This window comes from Zootoca vivipara, chromosome 7, assembly GCF_963506605.1.
Source record: "Zootoca vivipara chromosome 7, rZooViv1.1, whole genome shotgun sequence".
Taxonomy (NCBI): Eukaryota; Metazoa; Chordata; class Lepidosauria; order Squamata; family Lacertidae; genus Zootoca; species Zootoca vivipara.
The window spans coordinates 89331792-89356504 of NC_083282.1; the positions used below are offsets into that span (position 1 = coordinate 89331792).

A 24713-nucleotide genomic window follows, 5' to 3' on the forward strand; every position below is an offset into this window, starting at 1 on the left:
ACAGTATGCCAACATCTTCATGGCAGATTTAGAACAACGTTTCCTTAACTCCTACCCACTCAAACCTCTCCTGTACCTGCGATACATTGACGATATTTTTATTATCTGGACACATGGACAACAGACCCTGGAAACCTTCCACCAGACATTCAATGACTTTCACCCCACCATCAACCTAACAATGAACCAATCTATGCAAGAAATACATTTTTTGGACACTACTATAAAAATACAGGATGGACGTATAGACACCACCTTATACAGAAAACCAACTGACCGACAAACATATCTACATGCTTCTAGCTACCATCCCAAACATACCAAACAATCCATCGTATACAGCCAGGCCTTACGTTACAACCGCATCTGTTCCAACTCTACAGACAGAGAATCTCACCTAAGAGATCTACAGCAAACCTTTTTAGAACTAAAATATCCACCTGATGAAGTTAAACAACAGATCAACAGAGCCAGACAGATACCTAGAGAGAACCTGCTGCAAGACAGACCCAAAAAAGAAAATAACAGAACACCACTAGTCATCACATACAGCTCCCAAGCTAAAACAGTACAACGCATCATCAGAGATCTACAGCCTCTCCTGGACAATGACCGCTCCCTTTCTCAAGCTCTGGGAGGAAGACCTTTCATTGCCTACAGACAGCCACCCAATCTTAAACAACTCCTCACCCACAATAATACAACCACCAGACTTAACATGGACACTGGTACCAGAGCCTGCAATAAACCCAGATGCCAACTTTGCTGCCACATACACCCAGACAACACCATTACTGGCCCCAACAACATCCAACATACCATCTCAGGACTATTTAATTGCTCATCCTCTAACATTGTGTATGCCATCAAATGCCAACAGTGCCCTTCAGCTCTCTATATTGGACAAACAGGCCAAACCCTACGCCAAAGGATAAATGGACATAAATCTGACATCAGGAACCAGAAGACAGAAAAACCAGTAGGAGAACACTTCAATCTCCCAGGACATTCTATACAAGATCTCAAAGTAGCTGTCTTACTACAAAAGAATTTCAGAAATAGACTGGAAAGAGAAGTTGCTGAATTGCAACTTATCACCAAGCTCAAAACCATGGAGGGACCTGGTTTGAACAGAGATATCGGGTTCTTATCTCATTATACATGATAAGCGATCTTCAGCCATCTCCACCCTTGCTTTTTCATGCAAAACCATTTGCAGTCGTTTGCGGTCATCAACAGCTATCAGTCAGTCAATCACCCACTTCCACCACCCTTCTGAGTGATCCCCCCTCCCCTCCCCATCCCCACCCCTCCCCACCCCTTCTCTACATAAGTGCCTGGGGACTTCTATTTCACTGTATCTGAAGAAGTGTGCATGCACACGAAAGCTCATACCAAAATAAAAACTTAGTTGGTCTTTAAGGTGCTACTGAAGGAATTTTTTTTATTTTACTTCGATCCAGACCAACACGGCTACCTACCTGTAACCATTGTCCTTTGCTTACCTTTCTTAAGGGCGTATTTGTGTATGAATAGGGTGAGCCTGTGACCTGGATTCAGGAATTAAAGTATTTACCATCACAATAGAATGGCCAGGTTGCCAAGGTAAAGCAACCAGTGACCATTATCAGGTGTCCTGGCAGGCAGGATTTCTGCTGTAGACTGCCTCCTTCTGTGATTTATGTATGATGTTTCAGGGGGGTGGTCTTGGGCTACAGGGTGGGCAATTTCAAAAGTCTATATAAGGGCTTGCACACCATTGTTCAGGGTTCTCCTCCCTCCTGTGTGTGGGCAGTGAGGACCCTGTTGCAAATGTTTAATAAAGATCAGGCTTACTAGCCGTTTTGCTTCTCAATATACCCTGGTTGGCCTCTGTTATTTTCTCCTACCGATAGGGAACCCACTTTAAGGACTCAATACGGGCTCTTGGATACCGGATAAGGGAAAAGGAGCAGTTTTTTTCTTATAACAGGAACGACTGGGGAGGAAGCTCAAAGGGCCACAGGAGGCAAAAGCGATTTGAGGAACAGAAGGTGTACAACCAAACATACCTCGCGGAGTCACCCAGAGCTGCACAGGGGAGCTTCGGACCCCAATGGCGCTGATGGCGTGGCATTCGTACTGGCCTTGGTCATGGAGGGCCACTCGGACAACCCTCAGGGTGCCAGTGGAGAGGATGCTGTGTCTCCGGTCACTCGGCAACGGCCCACCTAACAACAACGACATGCTGTAAGGTGGCCATGTTTGGACTGAGTTCTTTGGGGAAGGCCGGCTCCAGCTGGGCGCTCTTGATGAGGTGTGGTGGCAGCCCTGGGAAGATGGGCCAAGCCACATTTTTAATTTCCCACCATGCATCAGCATAGCTCTAGGTGAGGAGCTGGCAGCTGCCAAAGGCTTGGTGCTGGTTCTGAGGAACACGGGGACTGTTTTAAGGCTGGGGTTCCCTGGGAACTGTAGTTCGTTACAGGGGTTGGGAATTGTAGCTCTGCAAGTGAGTTTGCAGGATTGCTTGGGGGACGTCACGTGCTTTAAATGTGCACTGGATGTGCTTTGAATGGATGGTGTGGATCTGGTTATTTATGACCCCTTGAGATGCCAATAATAATAATAATAATAATAATAATAATGTATTTATTTATTTATACCCCACCCATCTGGTTGGGTTTCCCCAGCCACTCTGGACAGCTCCCAATAGAATATTAGAAATGTGATAAAACATCAAACATTAAAAACTTCCCTAAATCTTCAGATGTCTTCTAAAAGTCAGGTAGTTGTTTATTTCCCTGGCATCTGATGGGAGGGCGTTCCACAGGGTGGGTGCCACTACCGAGAAGGCCCTCTGCCTGGTTCCCTGTACCTCACTTCTTGCAGGAAGGGAACCGCCAGAAGGCCCTTGGAGCTGGACCTCAGTGTCTGGGCTAAGCAATGGGGGGGGGAAGATGCTCCTTCAGATATACCGGGCAGAGGACGTTTAGGGCTTTAAAGGTCAGCACCAACACTTTGAATTGTGCTCGGAAACGTACTGGGAGCCAATGTAGGTCTTTCAGGACCGGTGTTATGTGGTCTCGGCGGCGGCTGCCAGTCACTCAGAAACGTACCAAGTCAAAGCACACTGGCCTAAGCAGAACTTTGGAAAGGCTGAGTGGGGCACTGCCTTGGGAGGTGAGCATTATGGGGGGCACATTGTCCCCTGGGATATCTTGGCAGAATTACCTATGCGGTGAGGTTACTCCACACTGTGCTGATAGAACCTACTTCCTGTTGATCCACAGGAGAGCAGCTGCCCAGTGATAGCCGCTGTTAGGTCATCTATGTGAACACGCCATTGGCCCTGATTGCTAAAAGCTAAAAGCAGGATAGCAAAGAGCCTCTGTGGCCTCTTGGTCTTTCAACCTCTGGAGGGAGAGACCCAATCGACCCAACCTGGTCCTTCAGAGGTTTTGGATAGAGACTCCACATCAGCTCTGTGCTGTCCGGGGCTGATGGAAGTTGTAATCCTAAACATCCTGAGGGCAGAAAACCGGGGAAGGCTGGGTAGTGCATGCTTACAGCTTCTGGAGTTTGCAAATCATTATAGAAGAACAGAGAGAACAAAGAATACCCGCTCTTGTCCAGGCGATGACTGGCAGCGGGCGACCCTCCGCAGAGCAGGGAAAGTCAACGCTTTGACCCTCTGTTACGGTCTGGTCAGTGGGGATGATCAGAAACTTAGGAGTATCTGAGGGAGAGGGGAAAAGAACAGAAATCAGGCCTTTCGAGAATGGCAAAAAAAATCCCTTTCCACCCAGAACCGGACATTGTCTAACTCAGGGGTTCTCAACCTGGTCCCTACCGCCCACTAGTGGGCGTTTCAGGATTCTAGGTGGGCAGGAGGGGGTTCTACGGCACAAGCTGAATCCTCTTTCCATTGAGCACTGGTGGGTAAGAGAAATTTTACTATCAAGAAAGATGCATTAGTTGGCGGTAGGTATAAAAAGGTTGAATACCCCCTGGTCTAACCTCCGCAAAAGCATTGTGCAGGCAAATCAGGATGAAACTGCTATACAGGCATCTAGCTGAAGAGAGAATTGTGTGGAGAAAGAGCAGGAGAGATTGCTGAAGAGCAGAAAAAGCGGGCATTTAGAGGCTTTTTAGGCTCCCCAGTTACACAAGTTTTTCTTATGCACGCAGAGGCCCCGAGCATAACCCCCGCCCAGGTCAGGGCCGCCTGTCTATTTTGGAAACTTATTTGTCTGTTTGCATTTGGACACTTCTTAAGACATCATAACCAAATTTTGCATGGCGGTCCCTGTTGAAGAGGCCCAGGTTTTCGTTTACGTTTGGAAGCAACTCAATGCCATTTTGAATCAAGACAGCGGGGTGAAAGTTTCAGAACCGCATGGATTTCAACCAGGAGGCCCTTCTCATGTTTGATATGTTTTGTTCCGAGGTAGATCTCCCCGACTTTGGCACAACTTCCTGCCCACCTGTGCCCAGGGGTTACTGTGTGTGTTTTGGTCACCTTGCACGATGACGTTTGCCGTCGCTTGGATGGAGCCCTCGCTGTTACTCGCGTTGCAGCTGTACTGCCCTTGGTCCGAGAAGGTGACGTTTTGGATGTACAGCCCCCCAGAGCTGGTGATGGTGAAGCGCGGATCCTGCGGCAGTGGAGACCCTGAGCTCAGCACCCAGGTGACGCGGGGCAGAGGGTGCCCGGAGACCCCGCATTCCAAAGTGACGCTCTCCCCAACCAGCACTTCTGTGTTCTGGGGCTGGATCACAAAGCTGGGTTTGGCTGAAAGCAAAAGAGAAGCGAGGGCTGGGTGTTGTCAGCTGGTCGCTGGTGCTTAGCATTTATGTAGTGCTCAGAATGCATGTTCTTACAACGGCCCTATAAGGTAGGACAGTCATTATTCTCCCTCTATTAAAGAAGGGAATGAGAGTGCATGAAGGTCAATAGGGGAGTGACTGATTTCTGGACCAGACAGATAGGCTTTGGGTCTGAACCAGCAGGCTAGTCTAGTGGTCTTAGCGACAAAGAGGTACAGTCCCAATGCAGTCTAGAGAATTGTAGAGCTGGAAGGGACCACAAGGGTCATCCAGTCCAACCCCCTGCAATGCAGGAAACTTTCACCCCATATAGGGCTCAAACCCACGGCCCTGAAAGAGTCTCCTTACCAGCACTTCCACTATTAAAACCGACACATTCCCATTCTACTTTCTAATACAAAGTATACGGGGCTTTCAGCACAAAGGAATTAAGCCTTGAGCAGGAGTGGGAAAACTGTGACTCTCCAGATCTTCAGCTCCCATCAACCCTGACCGTTGATCACACTGGCTGCCCACTGATGGTAGTTGGAATCTTTGGTGGAGTCTCCTTCTTTGGAGGTCTTTAAGCAGAGGCTTGACAGCCATCTGTCAGGAATGCTTTGATGGTGTTTCCTGCTTGGCAGGGGGTTGGACTGGATGGCCCTTGTGGTCTCTTCCAACTCTATGATTCTATGATTCTATGATTCTATGATTCCTGCATTGCAGGGGGTTGGACTAGATGACCCTTGGGTCCCTTCCAACTTTACAATTCTATGACACCTGAAGGGCCACAGGTTCCCCACACCTGACTTATTGCTGATCCACTCTGCACCCGTCGAGAATGACAATTTATGAGAGTGCTTGGTTTATACTAGAAGAATACTGAACCAAATTTCTCCACCACCCATCTCTTAAAATGGAAAGGGACTGAGCTCAGCAGTAGATTTCTCTGGATGCAGAAGGTTCTGGAGTTAATCCCTAGGTCTCTCCAGGTGGGGCTGGAAATGTCCCTTGCCTGAAAACCCTTGCGAGCTGCTTGCCAGCCAGTGTAGTCAGTACTGAGCTGGATGGACCAAGGTGTCTGCCTTAGCATAAGGCTGCTTGCGCTTACGCAGTGGCAATTCTTAAATTTCAGAGGATCTTTAAAAGCCATTACATGGGTGGCCGTAGTAGCGCAGCACAACTTCCTGGGTCTTTGCTTCGCCGGCGACATTCTTGGCCATGCACTGGTAGACGCCTTTGTCCGACTCTCTGGTATCTTGGATCATTAATGTTCCATCCTGCAGGAGGTTCAGGCGCCCGTCATCCTGCATGTCGATCTCGTTGCTGAGAAACAGAAAGGAAGATCTAAACGCTCCAAATCTGGGAACTCCTGGGAGCAGGGAACTGTCACGTTAGCTCAGCCTAACCAGGAGTCAGCCAGGGGCATCCCTAGGTACACTAACTCAAGAGATGGATATGCACATAATTGTCTGTAAATCTAGGGACAGGAGTTGCTCAGAAATCAGAACTTTGGACTCTGACGGAGACTTCAAAGTAGTCCTAGAATTTTGCATATTGTGACAGTAGCTGCCTTGCGCTCCTGTCCTGAACATCGCCACCTGCTCTGTTCCTGCATTTGATTTGGAAATGTGGGGGGAGAGAAGAGTTCGAGGGGGGCAAGATATCCAGAACTGCCACTGACATTGACTGTAACTTGAATAACTTGCTTTCCCCTCCTCCCTCTGCAGCCGTTCTTCCTCGTGCGTCAGATCTTTTCAGATGGTGAGCCCAAAGGCACAACCCCCAAGATTCTCTGAGGGGAGGGTCAGATCAGAGCCAGACTGGTTTATCCCTGTGCTCCTCCAAAGAGAGCACCTTTGCGTTCTGGCTCAGCTGGGTGAACATCGTGCGAGACTTACTTGTTGTGGAGCCAGATGATCTTGGGCTTGGGGTTACCTTCTGCTCTGCAGATGAAATAGACGGTGTTGCCCAGGGTGACATCTGCGTCTTGTGGCTCGGTCGTGATGCGAGGCCTCTCTGAAATAGACCATGAAGGATGCGCTGCTTGAGAAGTTGGACTGCCTTGTTCTAGCAGGTAGGTAGCCGTGTTGGTCTGGGTCGAAGTAAAATAAAAAAATTCCTTCAGTAGCACCTTAAAGACCAACTAAGTTTTTATTTTGGTATACCAAAATAAAAACTTAGTTGGTCTTTAAGGTGCTACTGAAGGAATTTTTTTATTTTGTTCTAGCAGGTCAACTTACTCGCGTTTTCTCTGAAACAAAAAGCCCCAGATCTTGCAGTCTTTCAGCGTAAGGTAATCACTCCATCCCCTTGATGGTTTGGGCAGCGGCGGAGGAAGCTGCTCAGGCGCCTGGGGTGGCGCACCCAGGGGTGGGGCGAGCTCCCACTCAACCGCCCTACAGCTGGGGGGGGGGAGGCAGTGGGCGGACCGTTTGGACAGAGCAGAGCCTGCGGAGCCTCCCAGGAGAGACGTGTGGTGAGTGCCGCCCGGCCTTTTGTCACCCCCCTCAGTGGTGACACCCGGGGTGGCCCGCACCCACCGCACCCGCTTCCTCCACCCCTGGGTTTGGGCTCTTCAAGATGGTGGCACCTCTTCTCATCCCTGCAGCTTCCATTTCCTTTCCTATTCCCCCTCTTTAGCCAGGAGCGGACCTAGCGGTTAGGTGATGGTGTGATACCACCTGTTCCATCACTGCTCCTTACCAGGATGGTGCAAAGGCAAGGTGGTTCTGCAGCGGTGCCAGCTCTTGGGGCCCCTGGGCCCCTTATGTCCAAAAAGCACAGAGGCGGAGCGCTGAGCCAACTGAAGCATGGCTCCAGAGGCTGGCTCCTCCTCCTCCTCCTGCCATAGAGGCGAAGGAGGGCTGAAGCAGCCATAGAATCATAGAGTTGGAAGAGACCACAAGGGCCATCCAGTCCAACCTCCTGCCAAGCAGGAAACACCATCAAAGCATTCTTGACATATGGCTGTCAAGCCTCTGCTTAAAGACCTCCAAAGAAGGAGACTCCACCACACTCCTTGGTAGCAAATTCCACTGCCAAATAGCTCTTACTGTCAGGAAGTTCTTCCTAATGTTCAGGTGGAATCTTCTTTCTTGTAGTTTGAATCCATTGCTCCGTGTCCGCTTCTCTGGAGCAGCAGAAAACAACTTTTCTCCCTCCTCCATATGACATCCTTTCATATATTTGAACATGGCTATCATATCACCCCTTAACCTTCTCTTCTCCAGGCTAAACATACCCAGCTCCCTAAGCCGTTCCTCATAAGGCATCGTTTCCAGCCACCCGCTGGTGATGGCGCCAGGAGGAGGCAAAGAAGCTGGCCACATTTGGCTCCCACCCCTGGCTCCTCCCAATGTCCGGATGTCGCAACATCGGGAGGTAAATACATGATGTCACACACGGGACATTGTTCCCTCCAGTCGCCCTTGCAAGATGTGGGGCTGTATGGATAAACTGGCAGCAGTGCTCTCAGGCCATGTTATGTATTAAATCGGATGGTCTGCCAACACCTCTCTCCCTGCCTTGCTTTAGGAAGGACCAGGGGGGTGTCTTTCTTCAGAGCGAGGCATTCTGGGTAGGATGGCCATGAAACAAGGTGGTTTGATGCAGCGGTTAATGATGCTTCAGAGGGGTGGGTGCAGTTTAAAGTTACGGCAAGGTTATTTGAGGCACTGGATGCCCAGGGGATAAACAAAACCGATATTGGGGTGCCTTTGGCAGGGCGCTCACCGCAGTTGAATTCTTGGGTGGTCAGGGTGACGATGGAGCGCCCCTGCAGCTCCCTTGGGTTCTCGCAGGTAGCTGCCGTCTGGGTGTTGCCCTGCACTGTGAATTTCCTCAGCAACTCTGCCAGCCACATCAGGTCACAATCGCACAGCAAGGCGTTGGAGTCCAGTCGCCTGAGGCGAAGAGGTGAAGGAGGAAGAGGTGGGGATCATAATTGCTGTAGACTTCCCGGTAGCCCCACGGGAATGGTGACTTTGCACTCAAGACCCCCAAACTCTCCCCGTATGAACCGACCCAGACCCTGTGCTCAGCAACTGAGGCCCTTCTCCATGGGCAGAAGTTCTCCCACCATCTCAGGCAGCGCTTTTCTAGCTTGGTGGGCCAAGATCTTTTAAACGAGATCTGCTAGGGATTGAAACTTGGACCTTCTGCGATTTGTGACCCCATATTGAAATTAGTTGGGGGCAGGGGGCAGGTGCCCAGGCGGATTAGAGGCCCCCACCAAAGGGCTAGCTGAACAAATTAGCATTTTGCCCACCCACTGACATGGTTTCTTGAGACATTAAGTTTATGTGGGACTGACCATGGGTCTCCCACATTTAGCAAAGCCACACAGCTGTGTCCAGTTGCGACCAGCTTTTTGCCTCCACCCAGAAATGATGAATTGTTCTTTGCTGCAGCGATTATCCACTTACAGGCGTTTAAGCGATTCCGGTTGGCTGACAGCGCCCGGCTGGATTCTGGAAATCCGGTTGTTGTGCAAGAAACTGTATGGGGGGGGCGGTAGTGAAGAGAGTCGGAATGTTAGCTGCAGGGCCGTCTTAAGGTCATTGGGCGCCCTGGTGCAGGGACCCCTGGTGCAGGGACCCCCCACTCTTAAAAAAAAAAGGAAAACTCTTACCTGGCGTGCCGGGCGGCGGGAGCCTCACGGCGGCCCCCCCACCTCACAGCAGGGCCGCGCTGTGCCGGAGGCCGCCTGCCTGTCTGATGCCGCCGGATTGAGTGGGGGAGGGGGTGCCGCTGCTCCCGCAGCCTTCCTCCCTTCTCCCAGCGGAGCGGGGTGCCTGGGCAGGCCGGGCCACACCGGGTTCCTTCCCGCCAACAGGGTGCTGCGTTTCATTGGTAGAGGTTCTGCCATGTGGCATCACCTCTACCAATGAAACGCAGCGCCGGGGTGAGGGATGACCCTGGGGCTGCAGAGTGGAACAGGGTCCTAGTGCCCCTGTTCCACTCGCTTCCCTCACTGCTCTCACGGCGCGGCTGGTGGAGGGAAAAGGGAGGCCTCCGCGAAGCTCCCCCACTTGCTGGGGCGCCCCTCAGCGCCCCCTGATCGCCCAGGTGCCGTGGTGCATTGCGCCACTAGAGTCAATGGGCGAGCCGGGCCTGGTTAGCTGGGTATTCTTTGAGGTCATCTCCCAAGTGACAGGCAGAGACTGTCCCTGGGTGAAGCTTTAACACTCCTAGGCGTGCTCCTTCCAAGCACCCCTCTCACCGGACCAAGCTAGGCATGCTGTTAGTGTTAGGGATACATTATTCACGAAACAGATTCCTTTAAGTTTAAAAAGCATTCCAGAGGTTTTTTCAATGTGTGGGAGTGGCATTCCATGCTTAATTGGTGTCAGCTGGAGATGCAATTAAAAGGAGGAAGAGGACTTTGCAATTTGAGTAGGGGCAGGGCTAGAGGGTGGGCTGCCCCGGGTTCCGCTATGGGGGGGGGGTTTGACTCCCAAGGTAAAAAGCCTGCTCAGCATGGTGTGCTGTGCCAATGGGCTATCTACCTGGAGCCTGGACGCTCCGTCGTTATGTAGAGACGCCCCCCCCCCCCCGGTGCATGGCAATTTGCCACCTCGGGTGTCACGGCAGCTCGCTACGCCGCTGAATTTGAGGCACGAGGACACTGTTGGGATCCACAGAATGCTGTGTGAAATAGTAAGTCTGCAGGCCTGAGTGTACTAGTAAAGTGAAACTGGCTGATGCAATACTTTCTATGGGAGTGCTGGGTCAGAATGACTCAGCATTAATGTGCAGTCAGTTGATTGGCTGTCAGTGGTTTAAAAGGGAAACCTATCCAGCAGTGTTTGTGGTGGTGTTGTAGAAGGGTGTGGTCAGTGAGAGGTTTAGAGAGTGTATGAACTGCTTGTGTATGAACTGCCTGTAGATATTTGTATATAGCTCACAATAAATATACTGCACTAAAGAAACTGGAACTCTTAACATCTCTGCTAAAGCGCCGTGAAGGAATTCGCGACAGACACATGCTTACAGCTACTAGTTTGGATGTATGGTAAAGTGACTTTGCTGTATCAGGACTGTTTATTACTAGACTGAAAGTATACCGTGCTGAAGAGAGAAAGAAGGACTGTACAGTTTGTAGATAGTAGTAACTGAAATGCCAAATGCTTGCATAAAGTAATTATTGACTGTGCATTCGAGTATGACTACAGTTCTTGTCGTCTTCCCTGCCAGGGAAACTCTGCTAGACACTTTGGGAAGCTGTTAGGGTCAGTAAGCTCTAATAGTTAATTGCACAAAGGCATGTGTGCTAGGCACAAGTGTCACACATACAAACCACTTGGTGATTGTCTCATGACTTACAGCCTTTCCAGTTTGGGCAGGTCGCTAAACGTCTCTGGCTCCAAGGTTTCAAGGTTGTTAAAATGCAGGTAACTGGGGTGTAGAAGAAAACAGAACATATGGAACATTAATTCCCAAAGGGCATGTGGGATCATCCTAGCCTGCCACGGGTAAAGCAGGGGTTGCGAGCCAGGATAGAACCGAGGAGTCCCAGATTCACTCAATGTATTTGATGCATTGCAATTCCATGCAATGCGCCAAGTGCATTATGCCTGCATGCAACGTACTGTTTATGCAGCCTGAAAAACTACAAAACCCATTATGCTGTGCAACTGTGGACGAGGAACGCTTTCATGCAAACACCTGGGAAGCTGTGACTTAAATGAGCAGCTATGAACATATTATTATTAATTAAATTTAGTGGTAGCTTTTTAAACAAAGTAACTCAAAGCGACTTAAAATATATAAACAAACACATGAAAAGGAACTGCCATAAAAGGGGGGGGGGCAACAAAGGAAAATATAAAAGACATTCTATTTTTTAAAAAGGCAGGATTAAAACATGCCACTAACTCAAGGACATAGATAATTAAGAGCCAAAGGCCCAGCAGAAAATGAATGTTTGTGCCCGGCGCAAAAAACAATGCAACGATGGTGTAAAAATAATTGTATAAATGACGTTCAATGCTATAGGAAAATGGGTTCTTCTCCAGCAAAAGGGGACCAGGAATGCAAAATATTCCTGCATGATCCCCCCACAGCAGACCTGAACTCAAATGCACTGCCAATCCACCAGTCTGCTCAATGACAGTTTTGAATTTTGACGGAAAGGATGGGGAAAGGGCCAATTTGAACAAAAACCTGTTTCAAAGGCTCAAAGCAGAGGGACTCCTCATTCGTTTGAACTGTTCTATCTATAATGGTCAACTGCTGTGACAAGGGTCGAGCCAGAAGCGTGACTCTCTAAAAATGGTACATTTAGAAAGTTTTATGAAAACATAAAGAGCCGCTCCTTGCGGCAAAGGCTGATTCCACAGACTCTTGAGATTATTCTCGAGAAAACTACAAGCGGCTCGTTGAGGGCGCAGAAGTGCTGGACCATTCCGTCCTAATACATCATCTACAAAGCCGTTGATTATATTTGCTAGCGAGAGATTAGATCTTGGCCACAGTGCTGCACATGAGATCATCTGTGAAGGAGCACATACTTTCCTACATCCCCCCATGACTCTTTATTTTGTCTATCTAGTGTGCCTTGCGAGACATTTCTGGTCAGGGACTACGTCATCTCAACAGGACTGGGTTTTTGTTTTGTTTTGTTTTTTACAAAGCAAATATTTTTGTAGCAGTTGTTGGGGTTTTTAAAAACTCAAAGAATTATTATCCGGAGATCGCTCCACCTGCCCCCAACCTGGTGCCCTCCAGATGTTTTGGACTACAACTCCCAGCAGCCCAGAGGCCAGGGAGGATGGAGGTTATAGTCCCATGAGATGTGGAAGACACTAGGTTGGGGACAGCTAGGGCTCTGACTTCCTGAATACCAGTGAACTTCACCCACATTGCAGGCAAAGGCATCTGTGCTTAAAATAAGTCAGAAAGCCTGAAGCGAAGGATTCATCTCTCCGCTGTTTTGTGCGAGCTCAGCAAAGTGTCAGGGACTGGACTGGAGGCAAAGGAGAGGTGGGAGGCACCAGCTGGGAACCACCCCCTCAAGGGAACCCCCAGAGGAGCCAGGGATCGGTGGTGGGGCATTGGGGCAAGGTCAGAGGGGAAAGATGGGTGGGAGGAGGTGACGGATGCCAAAGGGGCAACAGGGTTTTCTGAGCAGGAAGAGCCTGTGACAGGAAGCAGTTCAGACATGGAGGCTGAAGCAGAGGAAGGAGGTCAAGAGACTGCAGAAGAATCCCAGGAGTCTGCCTCTCCTGTTGCAACAAGCTCCACTTCTCCAGTGGCGAGGGTGGAGAGCACCGAGGGTGGAGAGCAGGTGGGTGTGATGCGCGTCCCGGGGTGTGGCACCCAGCATGCGGAGGGGCAGCCGGGGCAGTGCGCTCCACCCGCCCCCTTCCTCCGCCAGTGCCCTTCTTGCCGTCTCCAAGAATGCACAGAGTAACGAGAATAGCAGAGATGTGCAGGCACAGTTTGCTTGGGAAACATCCAGGAGAGGAGGAGCCTTAGAAAGGGTGGAAGGCAAGGACCTTCAGACCTGGGGTTTGCCCCTTAAGGGCAAAACCACTGAGTTGTATGTTTGTTGTTAACTTCACTGACAACGGAGAGCTGCTTCTTTTATTGTTGACCCGTGTCTGGCTCTAACCCTGACACTAGCTCAATATTGTCTATACTGACTGGCAGCAGCTCTCTCGGACATCAAGCAGAGGCCTCTTTAGTTGAGATTCTTGCATTGCAGGGGGTTGGATAGATGGCCCTCGGGGTCCCTTCGAACTCTACAATTATATGATTTTAGATCTTCCCCAGAAGAACCTCACGGATAGGTAGCAACTGGGTTGTCAATCAGCCAGAATGTTAAAACAAATGGCCCAGACCTCTCTTGCAGTTGTGCTCTGAATGGCTATTTGCAAAGCAGAAATTAGCAAGCGATGCTTTTCGTGAGAAGGAGATCATCTTTAGGAGTTGCCCAACCAGTGCTCTGCAGCAATCTACTTCTGAAATCATCACCTTCAAGTTTCATGAATTAACATGAGCGACGGAAATCTCAACACCAAAGCTTAAAAAGCAGATGTTTAAACCTAGCTCTATCACCATGATAACTAGAAACGTTTGCAAGCTGCCTTGGCTCGAAGCTGCCCAGAAAAGCAGCCTAGGAATACCTAAGAGTAAATAAATAAAAACATATTACTTATATTTCATTTTTCAATCAAAGCTCAGTTTCTCCAGGACTCTAAGGAGTGCCTGCAGATGGTGTCTCAGGGGGCTGGCAGGAACCCAGAGGCGAAATTCCACCCCTCGTCTCCATTCAATTTCCAACACAAACCTCGGCCAACTTACAGCTGTTCCAGGGAATAAAGGCCTTTGAATGCATGCTGCTGGATGCTCTGTATTTCATTCTTGTAAAGGTAGCTTGCAAAGAGAGGGAGAATAAAATTACATCGGTTGAGAAATGCTTTCCGGTTGGCTAACAGGAGGACTGCATTGGAAGCAACATCCTAAAATCGTATTACCGGTATTACAATGCACTCTATGTCGGGTGGCCCTTGGAGATGACTCAAAAACTCCAGTTGGTCCAGAATGCAGCAGTCAGACTGCTGGCTGGCATCCCATTTGAGACCACACATAACCCATGTTTTTAAACAGCTGCTCTGGTTGCCAGTTTGTTTCAGGGTCCAATTCAACCTGCTCACACTGGTGTTTAAAGCCCTAAATGACTCAGGCCCCAAATACCTGAGATACCCTATTGAGTCATGAGATCAACAGAGGATGCCCTCTTGGTAGTTCTTCTGCTCTCAAAGGTTCGGGGAATCAGTTGGCCTGGATAGCTCAGTCGGTGAGAGCTGATGATGCCAAGGTTGCAGGTTCAATCCTCGCATGGGACAGCTGCATATTCCTGCAGTGCAGGGGGTTGGACTAAGTCTAAGATGATCCTCGTCTTCCCTTCCAACTCTATGATCCTACGATTCCATCCTTAGAAATTCATCTGCCACTGTAGTGTCTAAACCTCCCCGAGGCACTAGGCAGCCTTCCTCAAACCTGTTCCGGGGCGTCTTAGCCATAGAGGCTAGTGGCGCGGGGAACCACGGCGCCAAGTTCTAGAGGGCGCCAGGATAGAGGAGGAGGCTGGATGCAGCGCCTCCTGGAATCAGCTCACTGCCCTTGCCCGCCTCCGCCATGCTGTGCCACGGCTGGAGTCTCCTCTCTGCCAGAGGAGCTGCCCTTCAGCCCCGCTGGCAGCGCCGCCCTCGCCCGCCATGCCGCGCCGTGGCTGGAGTCTCCTTTCTGCCAGAGGAGCTGCCCTCCAGCCCCACCAGCCCTGAACCCGGTTCTCTCCAGATGTTTTTTGAACTTCAGTAGTGCTGGCTTGGGGCTCAAGGCAGCAGTAGTCCACAACAATCTGGCGGGCATCAGATGGGTGAAGGCGGCACTAGAATGTCCAGGTCTTTGCAGGCCGTGTTTGCAGCACTTGGCAACAAGAAACACCCCACAACCCGGCACACGTGAATATTTCACTGGAAGAGGAAGATGAGCAAAAGGGCAGTTGCCGTTGCAATTTCCCATCATGCCCTGCTGTGCCGTGATGTCACTCCAGGGTGCAATTGCCATGGAGACCACCTGGTGCTCATTTAAAGAAGGAGCCCTGGGGGGGGGGGAGGCCCAGGGCAATGGTGCCAAAAGCGCTGGGCAGGACCCCTTGGCAGCTGCATGAGGATGTCGGCTGCTGACGCCAGTCCTGCTGAGAAGGGGAGTGGAGGTTATGTGTATATTTAATCCTTTTAAAAAAATAAAAATCAGACACACGTCAAGCTGCTTTTCCGTCCCCTTGAGGGGGAAAAGATACGGGTATGAAGTTTGGCAGAGCAAGTGCAAAAACACGGGGCAGCTCTCAGAGCAACTAGTCTATCTTAATCGGCTATTGAACTGTGTGTGAGAAAGAAAGAAAAGGCAGGCAGTGGATGATGACCCAAACCTCTTTTCTGGCTTAGCAACATGAAAAAGCCAGTTTATCTAATTGTGTTCTGCTGATCAATTACTTAATTAATTTATATCTGGGCCTTCCTCCCAAAGGAGCCCAGAAACATGGTGCAACAATACAAGTAAGAATAACATAAAAGCATGACTAAATCATTTAAAAGTAATTTAAAATATCTTGAAACGTGTAAAACCTAAAAAAACACAAAATAATAATAATCTAATAACGGGTAAAATGGTTGCATTCCCTCACAGCTAAGAATTGTCGTGGTTGCCAGGAGCAGGAATTTTCAGCCATCAAATGCCTGAGTGAACAGGAATGTTTACAATCTCCTTCTGAAAGCTAATAAGGAGGGAGGGTATTCCACAACTTGGGAGCCACCACCAAGAAGGCCCTGTCTAATGGTATATGAATAATTAAGACAAAATGTGCACCCGGAATTTATTTTCCTGCTCAATATTTACTGCGCACATATGTGTAGCAGGGTGTAGATACGATAAAGCAACTGTGATCTGACAAGTTTCAGGAGTGTTTCGCTTCCTGCTACTAATGTTCAGAGGCTGCTGTCACACTGGGCCTCCTTACAGAAACACTTACAGGTATTTCAAGCTGTCAAGTCCTTCGAAGGATCTTCGTGCAATTTGCTTAATCAGGTTGTTGTTCAAAAGCCTGTGAGGAAATAAGGGAAAGGAAGGAACACATTAATGCTCTACTTTGAAGGCAGCAGGCTGCCGTCTCAGTACAGTCATACCCCGGTTTAAGTACTGTACGCTTCGGTTTGAGTACTTTCAGTTTAAGTACTCCGCGGAACCATCTGGAACAGATTAATCCACTTTCCATTACTTTCAATGGGAAAGTTCGCTTCAGGTTAAGTATGCTTCAGGTTAAGTACAGACTTCCAGAAGCAATTGTGTACTTAAACCGAGGTACCACTGTATTACGACTGGAGACACTCCAAGTGTCCCTGTTTTCCAGGGACGCCCCTGCTTTAAATAGAAGCCATCCCGGTTTTCTGATTTGATCCCAGAATGTCCCGCATTTTCTAGCTAACAGGACCAGTGGTTGGGGAAGATGGGAATTGTAGTCCAAAACATCTGGAGGGCTGAAGTTTGGGGATGCCTGCCCTAGGGTGTAAAAATGGCGTCAGGGGGGCAATTTTGCTGAATCAGGGAAATGTCAGGGAAAACAGCAGCGAAAACAGCAGCTCAAAATCACTTTGGGGGTTGTTGAGCTTTTTAAAAAAATAATAATTCAAAAATACCCCTAAAAATGACTTGCCTAAGAGCCAGGACAACTCCCCTCGGACATCAATTCTGCCTTTGAAATCCTGATCCTGTCCAGGAAAATCTAGACGTATGGCAGGCCTAAGTTATCCGACCCCCGAGCCATCTGAAGGGAATCCTGTACAGGGAAGGTTTTTTTTAAAATGTTTAATGTTTTGTTATGTTTTTCACATATGTTGGAAGCTGCCCAGAGTGGCTGGGGCAACCCAGTAAGATGTGTGGGGTATAAAAAGTAAAATTATCGTTATGGAATGGGACACCCCTATTTTCATCAGAGAAATGTTTGAGGGTATGCGATTGGTGAAGACATGAGAGAGGGCCTTCTCAGAGGCTGCTCCCAGACAGTGGAACTCCCTCCCACAGGAGGACAGCCCAGCTCCTTCTCTGTTTTCCTTTTGCCAGGAGACAAATACTTTTTTAAAAATCTTGACTGGCCTTTTGGCCAACAGCTGGCTGTTGTGACAGTGTCTTCCTGGACTGGGTCTTAAGCTTTTTTTTTTTTTTTGAGTTTATAAAAAAGACTTTATTGTTTAAAATAATACAGAGTAGAACTCTGGGTCTTAAGCTTATGTGTGTGTGCTTTTACGTGTTCTCACTGATGTTTTCAATACAGTTTCTTATTTAATTGTTTTCTACTATTTATGCTCATTGTGTGTTTTGGTTTGCACCTGGCTTAATTTATGCTTTGAGCCACCTCAGGTCCTGCGCCAGAAGGAAGGCAGGATACAAATGACATTAAATAAATAAATGATAATTTTGGATTGGACTTAAACCCTCACCGCCAGAAGCACCGTGACCCTGTTCTGGATCAGGGTGCTATGTAGCTGCATTTTTGCAAAAGATCCACTGAAGAATGACTGGACCAGGCCAATTCCTGCCACCTCATGCAGTCAGGCCCCTAAATTAATGTGCTTGTTTTGCATCCTGCCAAAAAGAAAGAGAGAAAGAGATATTTCTTATCTGCTTCAGAATTCCCCTGTGGTGCCATTTGGAATTTGTCTGCCTCTCTAACTGGGTCAGAGCTGGAAGACCAGCAAGGAAGGCAAATTGAGCTCCGCAGGCAAGGTCAGGAGGACGGATACAATAGGATCCTGTCCACGGTCTGGACTCTTGTTTACCTTTCAGCACTGTTTTTGTCGCCGTTGTCATAACATCCCTTTCCAGCCCCGAAGCACATGAGAAAACCCTTGCGGTTGTGGATTCCAAGCTAATCTTTTTGGCATTGCACTTCTCTCCTTGGCAAATGAAAAATCTGCTTTGGAACAGGCTGTGGCTCACCTAGGCTGGTTCTTCACTCTCCCATTATTATTATTATTATTATTATTATTATTATTATTATTATTAATCATCATCATCCGCCCATCTGACTGGGTTGCCCCAGTCACTCTGGGTGGCTTCCAACACATATAAAAACAGAACAGAACATCGAACATTAAAAACTTCCTAATACAGGACTGTCTTCTAAGAAGATGTCTTCTAAAAGTCAGATAGTTGTTTATTTCCTTTGACATCTGGTGGGAGGGCATTCCACAGGGCGGGTGCCACTACCGAGAAGCATAGCTGCCAAGTACCCCATTTTCCCCGGGAAACCCCCGTATTTTCTTACCGTTTCCCGCAGGTGTCCCGAATGGCAACATACCCCGTATTCCCCTGGATTACGGAGCTCCTGCCGGCGGCCATGTTCTTCTAGTGCCGCGCCGGCACCGGAAGTCACTTCTGCGCACTTTCGGACATGTGTAGAAGCGACTTCTGGCGCTGCAGACATTTTGGAAATGGGCAGAACGGCATTGGAAGTCACCTCTACGCATGTCCGGAAGTGCGTAGAAGCGACTTCCGGTGCCGAGGTGCTGCTGATCCCTGAACTTTTCAATCCGGAACTTGGCACCTATGCCGAGAATGCCCTCTGCCTGGTTCCCTGTAACTTCGCTTCTCGCAGTGAGGGAACTGCCAGAAGGTCCTCAGAGCTGGACCTCAGTGTCCGGGCTGAACGATGGTGGAGACACTCTTTCAGGTATACTGGGCCGAGGCCATTTAGGGCTTTAAAGGTCAGCACTAACACTTTGATTTGTGCTCACAAACATACTGGGAGCCAATGTAGGTCTTTCAGGACCGATGTTATGTGGTCTCGGCGATCACTCCCAGTCACCAGTCTAGCTGCCGCATTCTGGATTAATTGCAGTTTCTGGGTCACCTTCGCGCATTGCACTAGTCGAAGCGGGAGATAACCAGAGCATGCCCCACTCTGGCGAGACAGGGCAAACATTAATCAGAGTTAAGCATGTTGGTTCTATGAAGTTGGATATATCCCACACAAGCAGCTTCCTATAGGAACTGCAGCCCGAATCAAGTTCATTCCTGTCCCACTGACTCACAGCGGGATGGGGTGGGGGTGGGGGTGGGGGTGGGGGTGGAATCTGACTGACTGCCCCCTGATGCCTTACTATCATGATCTCCACCACTCGCTTGGCGTGGAGGCATCATCCTGGGGTTGTCATGGCAACCGCAAACAAAGCAGGCCGCTGAAGCCAAAAAACGGGACCAGCCAGTATTTTAGATTATATGCAATTAGGCTGTGGCAAGAAACAATTAGCCATCTGTTCCCACAGGGAGGATTTAATATCTGGTGAAAATAGCTCTCCTCCACCGACGTCCCTCAGCATTTCTGTTGTGGCACTGGGCAAGAGAAGAGGGTGATAACATTCTTGGCTCTCCCACTATGAGTCTTCTTGGCCAGAGATCCCTTGATCCAATCCTTTTTTAAAAAAAAACATTACCCAGACTTTTAAATTATCCTCACCCAGTTCGAAACAGATCATTGGGAACGGGCTGGTTTTTTGTTTTGTTTTTAAGGAAAGGGGTTGTTATGTACATATTATGTATTTAGTTTGACTGCAGTACTCCTTCTGGCCACCGTGGCTGCAGTTCTTACTCAGGTCCACAACATGCAAATGAAGGATTGAGGCACTGCTGTTCATGGATTGGGTAACTAGGGGAAGTTTGTTACGGTACTGTTGCAAGTTACTGAGTACAGTACAGTACTATATAAGCCAGCCGGCAAGAGCTGGTTGTTTTAAGAGCTGTGTCTTCATCCGTCTTTCCCACGACTCAACAGGGGTTTTAACAGTGCTGTGCTGTTTTCATATGTATTTTGTTTTTTAAAAATATTGTTTTAATTTTATTATAGGCTTTTTTAAAAAGAATCTTTTATATGTTCATTTTAAGCTTTTTTGTATTTTATCTGCATCGTTTTAATATGTGTAAACCAACTTTTTTATGTTGAAAGCCGCCCAGAGTGGCTGGGGCAACCCAGTCAGTCGGGCGGGGTACAAAAATTACGATTATTGTTACTAAAACATTCCAAGATGGCACTTGAAACTACACGTTTTTCCATTGAAATAATCAACCCTTTCTAAAAAGCTGCTGTTTCAAGGATCAGGGTATTTAATTGACTATGGTTTGCACCCTTCCCAGCAATTCAACTACTTTTGCTCAATGTCAAAAGGACCGGACACAGGTGGCATTATCTCCCTTGAGAGGGCTGCTGCTGAAATGGAGCTAAGGGAGAATTGTGTTTTTAAACTGCCAACCCCCCCCCCCACTTTCTTGTATGCTTCAGTGAGGACCAGCGGCCCAAAGCAAGCTGCTTGGAGTACCACTGGCAGAAACTGCAGCCACCCAGTAAGAACATCTGGGTTGGGGCATTTCGACTGGAGCCAGAAAACGTGCCGGGGTGATTGCCAAAGGATCGGTGCCAAAGGGCGATGGCCCTTTGGGGTGGTCCTTTGAGAAGAGAGAAAGGACGGAGCCAGCTAGCAGAAGTGTGGCTGTAGCTGGAGGGTTCTGCTCCAACAGACCCACATATGTAGGGTTGTACCGAGTGTTAATCCGTTCCCCGTCTTCTAATTGAACGCAGCATGGAAGTTGCTCGAAGCAAACTTATCACTGGCGCCTGCAGATGTGCTGTTATCCTGAAAGGACCTCGGCACGCGAAGAGTGCTCAGAGGATCCAGCGATTTCTGGAGCCAAGCACCTCAGCTGTTTAAAATCTGAGATCCGACACAAACTCGAACCTGTCCAAAAACAACGGAGCAGGTGATACTGCTTACGGAGCCCAGAGCCAAAAATAAAGCTGGCTTGAAAGCCGCCCAGCATACCGTTTCTGAACTTCGCCTCTGTGCGCGTGAGCCAGCGGGGTTATTTCTGTCAGATTTGGATCAGGCGGCCCACAGAGCAAGGCTAAGCTGCGCCTCTGGGTTTCGGATTCCCCTTTTAGGTAAGGCGGCACATACGGCGCAGGAAGGTTGAGCACTTACAGAGTGTTGAGGTTCTTCAGATTCCTGAAGGCTCCAGGCTGGATGGCTTTGATGCGGTTGAAGCGCAAATCCCTGGAAAGCAAAGGAGAATCTCTCAATCCATCAGTCGCACCTGGCTGTGTGCGAGAAGTGAGATCCACACATGAAATCCAAATGTGCCTCCAAAATAGTATCTGCAGAAAACCTGGTACAGGTGTCCCCTACCCCCCTTACGTGCAACCAACTTGTGCACAGCGCTGGGAAATAAATAATTCAATCCAAACCTGGAAATGGCAGTAGGGAGCTGGAGAGTCCTTGTGGCTTGCGAGGAGACCCTCCCCAGAACCCAAAGAGGATGTCAGTGAGGGCAGAGGAAGCTCCGAAGAGACTGGAGGTGTAGCGGGGCATTGTTTAGGCTGCTCAGCCTCCCCACTTAACAGCTGGCGTATGAAGTAGTGCAGAAGCAGCTGCCACTTCCCTGTAGGTCCTCCAGCCTCCTGAAAAAGCTTCAGTTCTATCTGTGAATATTTTTGGATACAATATTTTTGGTACGGATTGAAGAGAGGGCATTTAAAAGGTGTTTTGTGGGTGCTCCCCATTTTACGCGATTTCACTTATGCAGAAGCAAAGTCAAACAGAGCCAGAACAGGCATGGCCAAACTCCAGCTGTTTTGGGAATACAACTCCCATCATCCCTAACTAACAGGACCAGTGGCCAGGGATGATGGGAATTGTAGTCCCAAAACTGCTGGAGGGCCAGGTTTGGCCACCACTGCCCTAGAAGCTTATTCACACCTTATTCTTATTCTGCTGAGAAAGGTGACAGGGCCCTGGCATGCACCAGCTCGAGGCACTCTAGAATCATAGAGCTGGAAGGGACCAAAGGGTCATCTAGTCCAACCCCCTGCAATACAGGAATCTCAGCTAAAGCATCTATGGCACATGGCCATCCAACTACCAAGGAAGAAGAGTCCACCACCTCCCAAGGGAGATTGTCCCACCGTCAAGCAGCTCTTGGAGCAATGGATTCAAACTACAAGAAAGAAGCTTCCACCTAAACATTAGGAAGAACTTCCTGACAGTAAGAGCTGTTCGACAGTGGAATTTGCTGCCAAGGAGTGTGGTGGAGTCTCCTTCTTTGGAGGTCTTTAAGCAGAGGCTTGACAGCCATATGTCAATAATGCTTTGATGGTGTTTCCTGCTTGGAAGGGGGTTGGACCGGATGGCCCTTGTGGTCTCTTCCAACTCTATGATTCTATGATTCTACTGTGTTTAGTCAGATTCTCCTTTCTTGTAACTTGAAGCCATTGGTTCAAGTCCTACCCTCAAGGCTGCAGCAGAGCATTGGGGGTGTGGAGGCCTCCTTTCCTCAACTTCTTGGCCAAAAGTGTAGCGGTTTTTGGTGACACTGAAAGCTAAAAATGCACAACAGCTGCTGAACAGAGTGATACTGCCCTTTCACAAGTGATGGGTAAACCACATCGAATCACAGAATTATATTCGTGCAGGAATCTTGAGACTCGACCTTCTGGTTTCAGCCCTGAAGACTCCAAAGGTCTAATTTCCAGATTATCAAGGTATAACATCTACAGTGGAGGTGAAGCAAACCTCTTCTCCAAACCTTTTTCCTGGTTTTTCATACGCCCTCCATGTTTCTCATACTGCAGTGATCAATGCTAATTGATTTGTTGCTAATCATCGATCTGGATCTTATTGCTATATCGCTGGGTATTGCTGCTGCTTTATTGTTCTGCAAACCACTGAGGAACCACCGTGGTAGTTCATTGAAAAGAAAGGCAGTTGCAAAAATACTGTGATTTCAATAAAAAATATGATGGAAGGGCTGGTGCCATGCCGTTTTTACCGTAATTAACTATATGCTTTTAATAGATGGGAGAGATTTAATTCTGTCAATGTTTTTTTAATGGTTCCCCCCCCCCTTCCTCCTCTGTTTTTAGTTGTTTTTATAGATAAATAGGAACCGCTACAGCGGGAAGGTAAACGGTGTTTCCGTGTGCTGCTCTGGTTTGCCAGAAGCGGCTTTGTCATGCTGGCCACATGACCTGGAAGCTATACGCCGGCTCCCTCGGCCAATAATGCGAGATGAGCATGCAACCCCAGAGTCGGTCACGACTGGACCTAATGGTCAGGGGTCCCTTTACCTTATTTTCATCTGTAACCTACCTTGAGTCCCTTTGTGAAACCCAGGTAAAACAAGTAAGCAAGCAAGTAAGTAAGCAAGCAAGCAAGGTGAGGATACTCTGCACATGGTCAAATGCACTGCTCACATGCTGGTTGAGAAACCCAAACCATGATTTGCATGCATCATTGGGACGGCAGGAAACATTAATACAGTACAAAAAAAGGTGCAAGAAAATTCAGAACAAAGAAACAAAAATAGCAACACATTCCATACTTGGAAACCTTAGAAATGCATGCTGAGAACAGCACTCAAAAAAAAAAAATGTTGCAAGCATACTTTCTATCTTTTGACACATAAAGGCAGCCCTGCCGAAGCAAGGCCTCAAAAAATTAGTTGAAAACTCATAAATGTTCCTCCCCACGGAAATCTTTAGTAAAAGGCGAAAGATTTATACGATCTGAGGTGAAACCAGAGTATGCTATTTCCGAGCCGACGAGACCAGCCACTGCGCGGGCGACTAACATAGCTGTTACGGTGACCCTATATTTGCCTCTTTCCCCCGACCCGGAAGAGCACTTTTTATAGATGAAGAGGGGAAAAAAAAGATGGCCCTAATGTTTCTGTTGCGGTAGCAGAAGCCGTTCGCGTTAACGACGAAAACCACGGAGGAAAAAACCGGCCGCCTTGCGCGCAATGCATCATGGTCCCGGCGAATGCAAATGAAGCTTCCCCGGCTTGTCGCGGCTCTCAGCCCCGCCCGCGCAAAGCTGGTATTGAGCAACCATAGAGATAAGAAAATATAGATACACGCACATAAACATACACATAGGGAAATGCTGTTTTTTCACTTGACAGCGACTTGTTCCATGGGCGTGGCCAGGATTTTTGTTAGGGGGGGCTGGCCTTTGTTAAGGGAGGGGGCAGAGCCTCAGTTAGCTATGCATTTTTATTGATTTTTGTGTGTAGGGGGAAACAGTGGACCTGTTCCACTCCCTCGACCCAGGCAATCCTCCCATCCTAGCACCTTCCAGATGTTCTGTACTACAACTCCCATCAACCCCCACCGCCCAACTTTCCAGGAAAGCGGCCGGAGAAAGTGGAAGAAAGTGTAGGTCCTTAGGTCACAAACGTCTTTAACAGTCACTACCCCCAAAGAATCTGGGAACTGTAGTTTGTTAAGGATGCTGGGAATTGTAGCTATATACTGTAATAGTTTTTTTCTTCTTCCAGTAGCACCTTAGAGACCTACTAAGTTTGTCATT

At 48.6% G+C, this 24713-nt stretch overlaps 1 protein-coding gene and 1 non-coding gene across 3 annotated transcripts in view; both read right to left on the minus strand.

Moving 5' to 3' along the window:
• LOC118089440 (peroxidasin homolog) overlaps positions 1-24713 on the minus strand; it is a 56968-nt gene that overhangs the window by 22872 nt on the left and 9383 nt on the right. The window contains exons 1-12 of one of the 2 annotated variants that reach the window (XM_060277348.1): positions 23597-23914; positions 21330-21401; positions 16331-16402; positions 14098-14169; positions 11116-11187; positions 9216-9287; positions 8524-8693; positions 6690-6807; positions 5945-6114; positions 4502-4774; positions 3602-3718; positions 2052-2210 (exon numbers count right to left, since the gene is read on the minus strand). In XM_060277348.1, coding sequence (XP_060133331.1) covers positions 2052-2210; positions 3602-3718; positions 4502-4774; positions 5945-6114; positions 6690-6807; positions 8524-8693; positions 9216-9287; positions 11116-11187; positions 14098-14169; positions 16331-16402; positions 21330-21401; positions 23597-23655 — 1426 coding nt within the window. In that variant the 5' untranslated portion in view covers positions 23656-23914. Of the gene's footprint in view, positions 1-2051; positions 2211-3601; positions 3719-4501; positions 4775-5944; positions 6115-6689; positions 6808-8523; positions 8694-9215; positions 9288-11115; positions 11188-14097; positions 14170-16330; positions 16403-21329; positions 21402-23596; positions 23915-24713 lie in introns of those variants that run through there. The other variant, XM_035124116.2, reaches the window with a different exon arrangement.
• LOC118089581 (U5 spliceosomal RNA) lies at positions 23813-23928 on the minus strand. Its single transcript, XR_004693139.1, has one exon. It is a non-coding gene; the product is annotated as a U5 spliceosomal RNA (small nuclear RNA).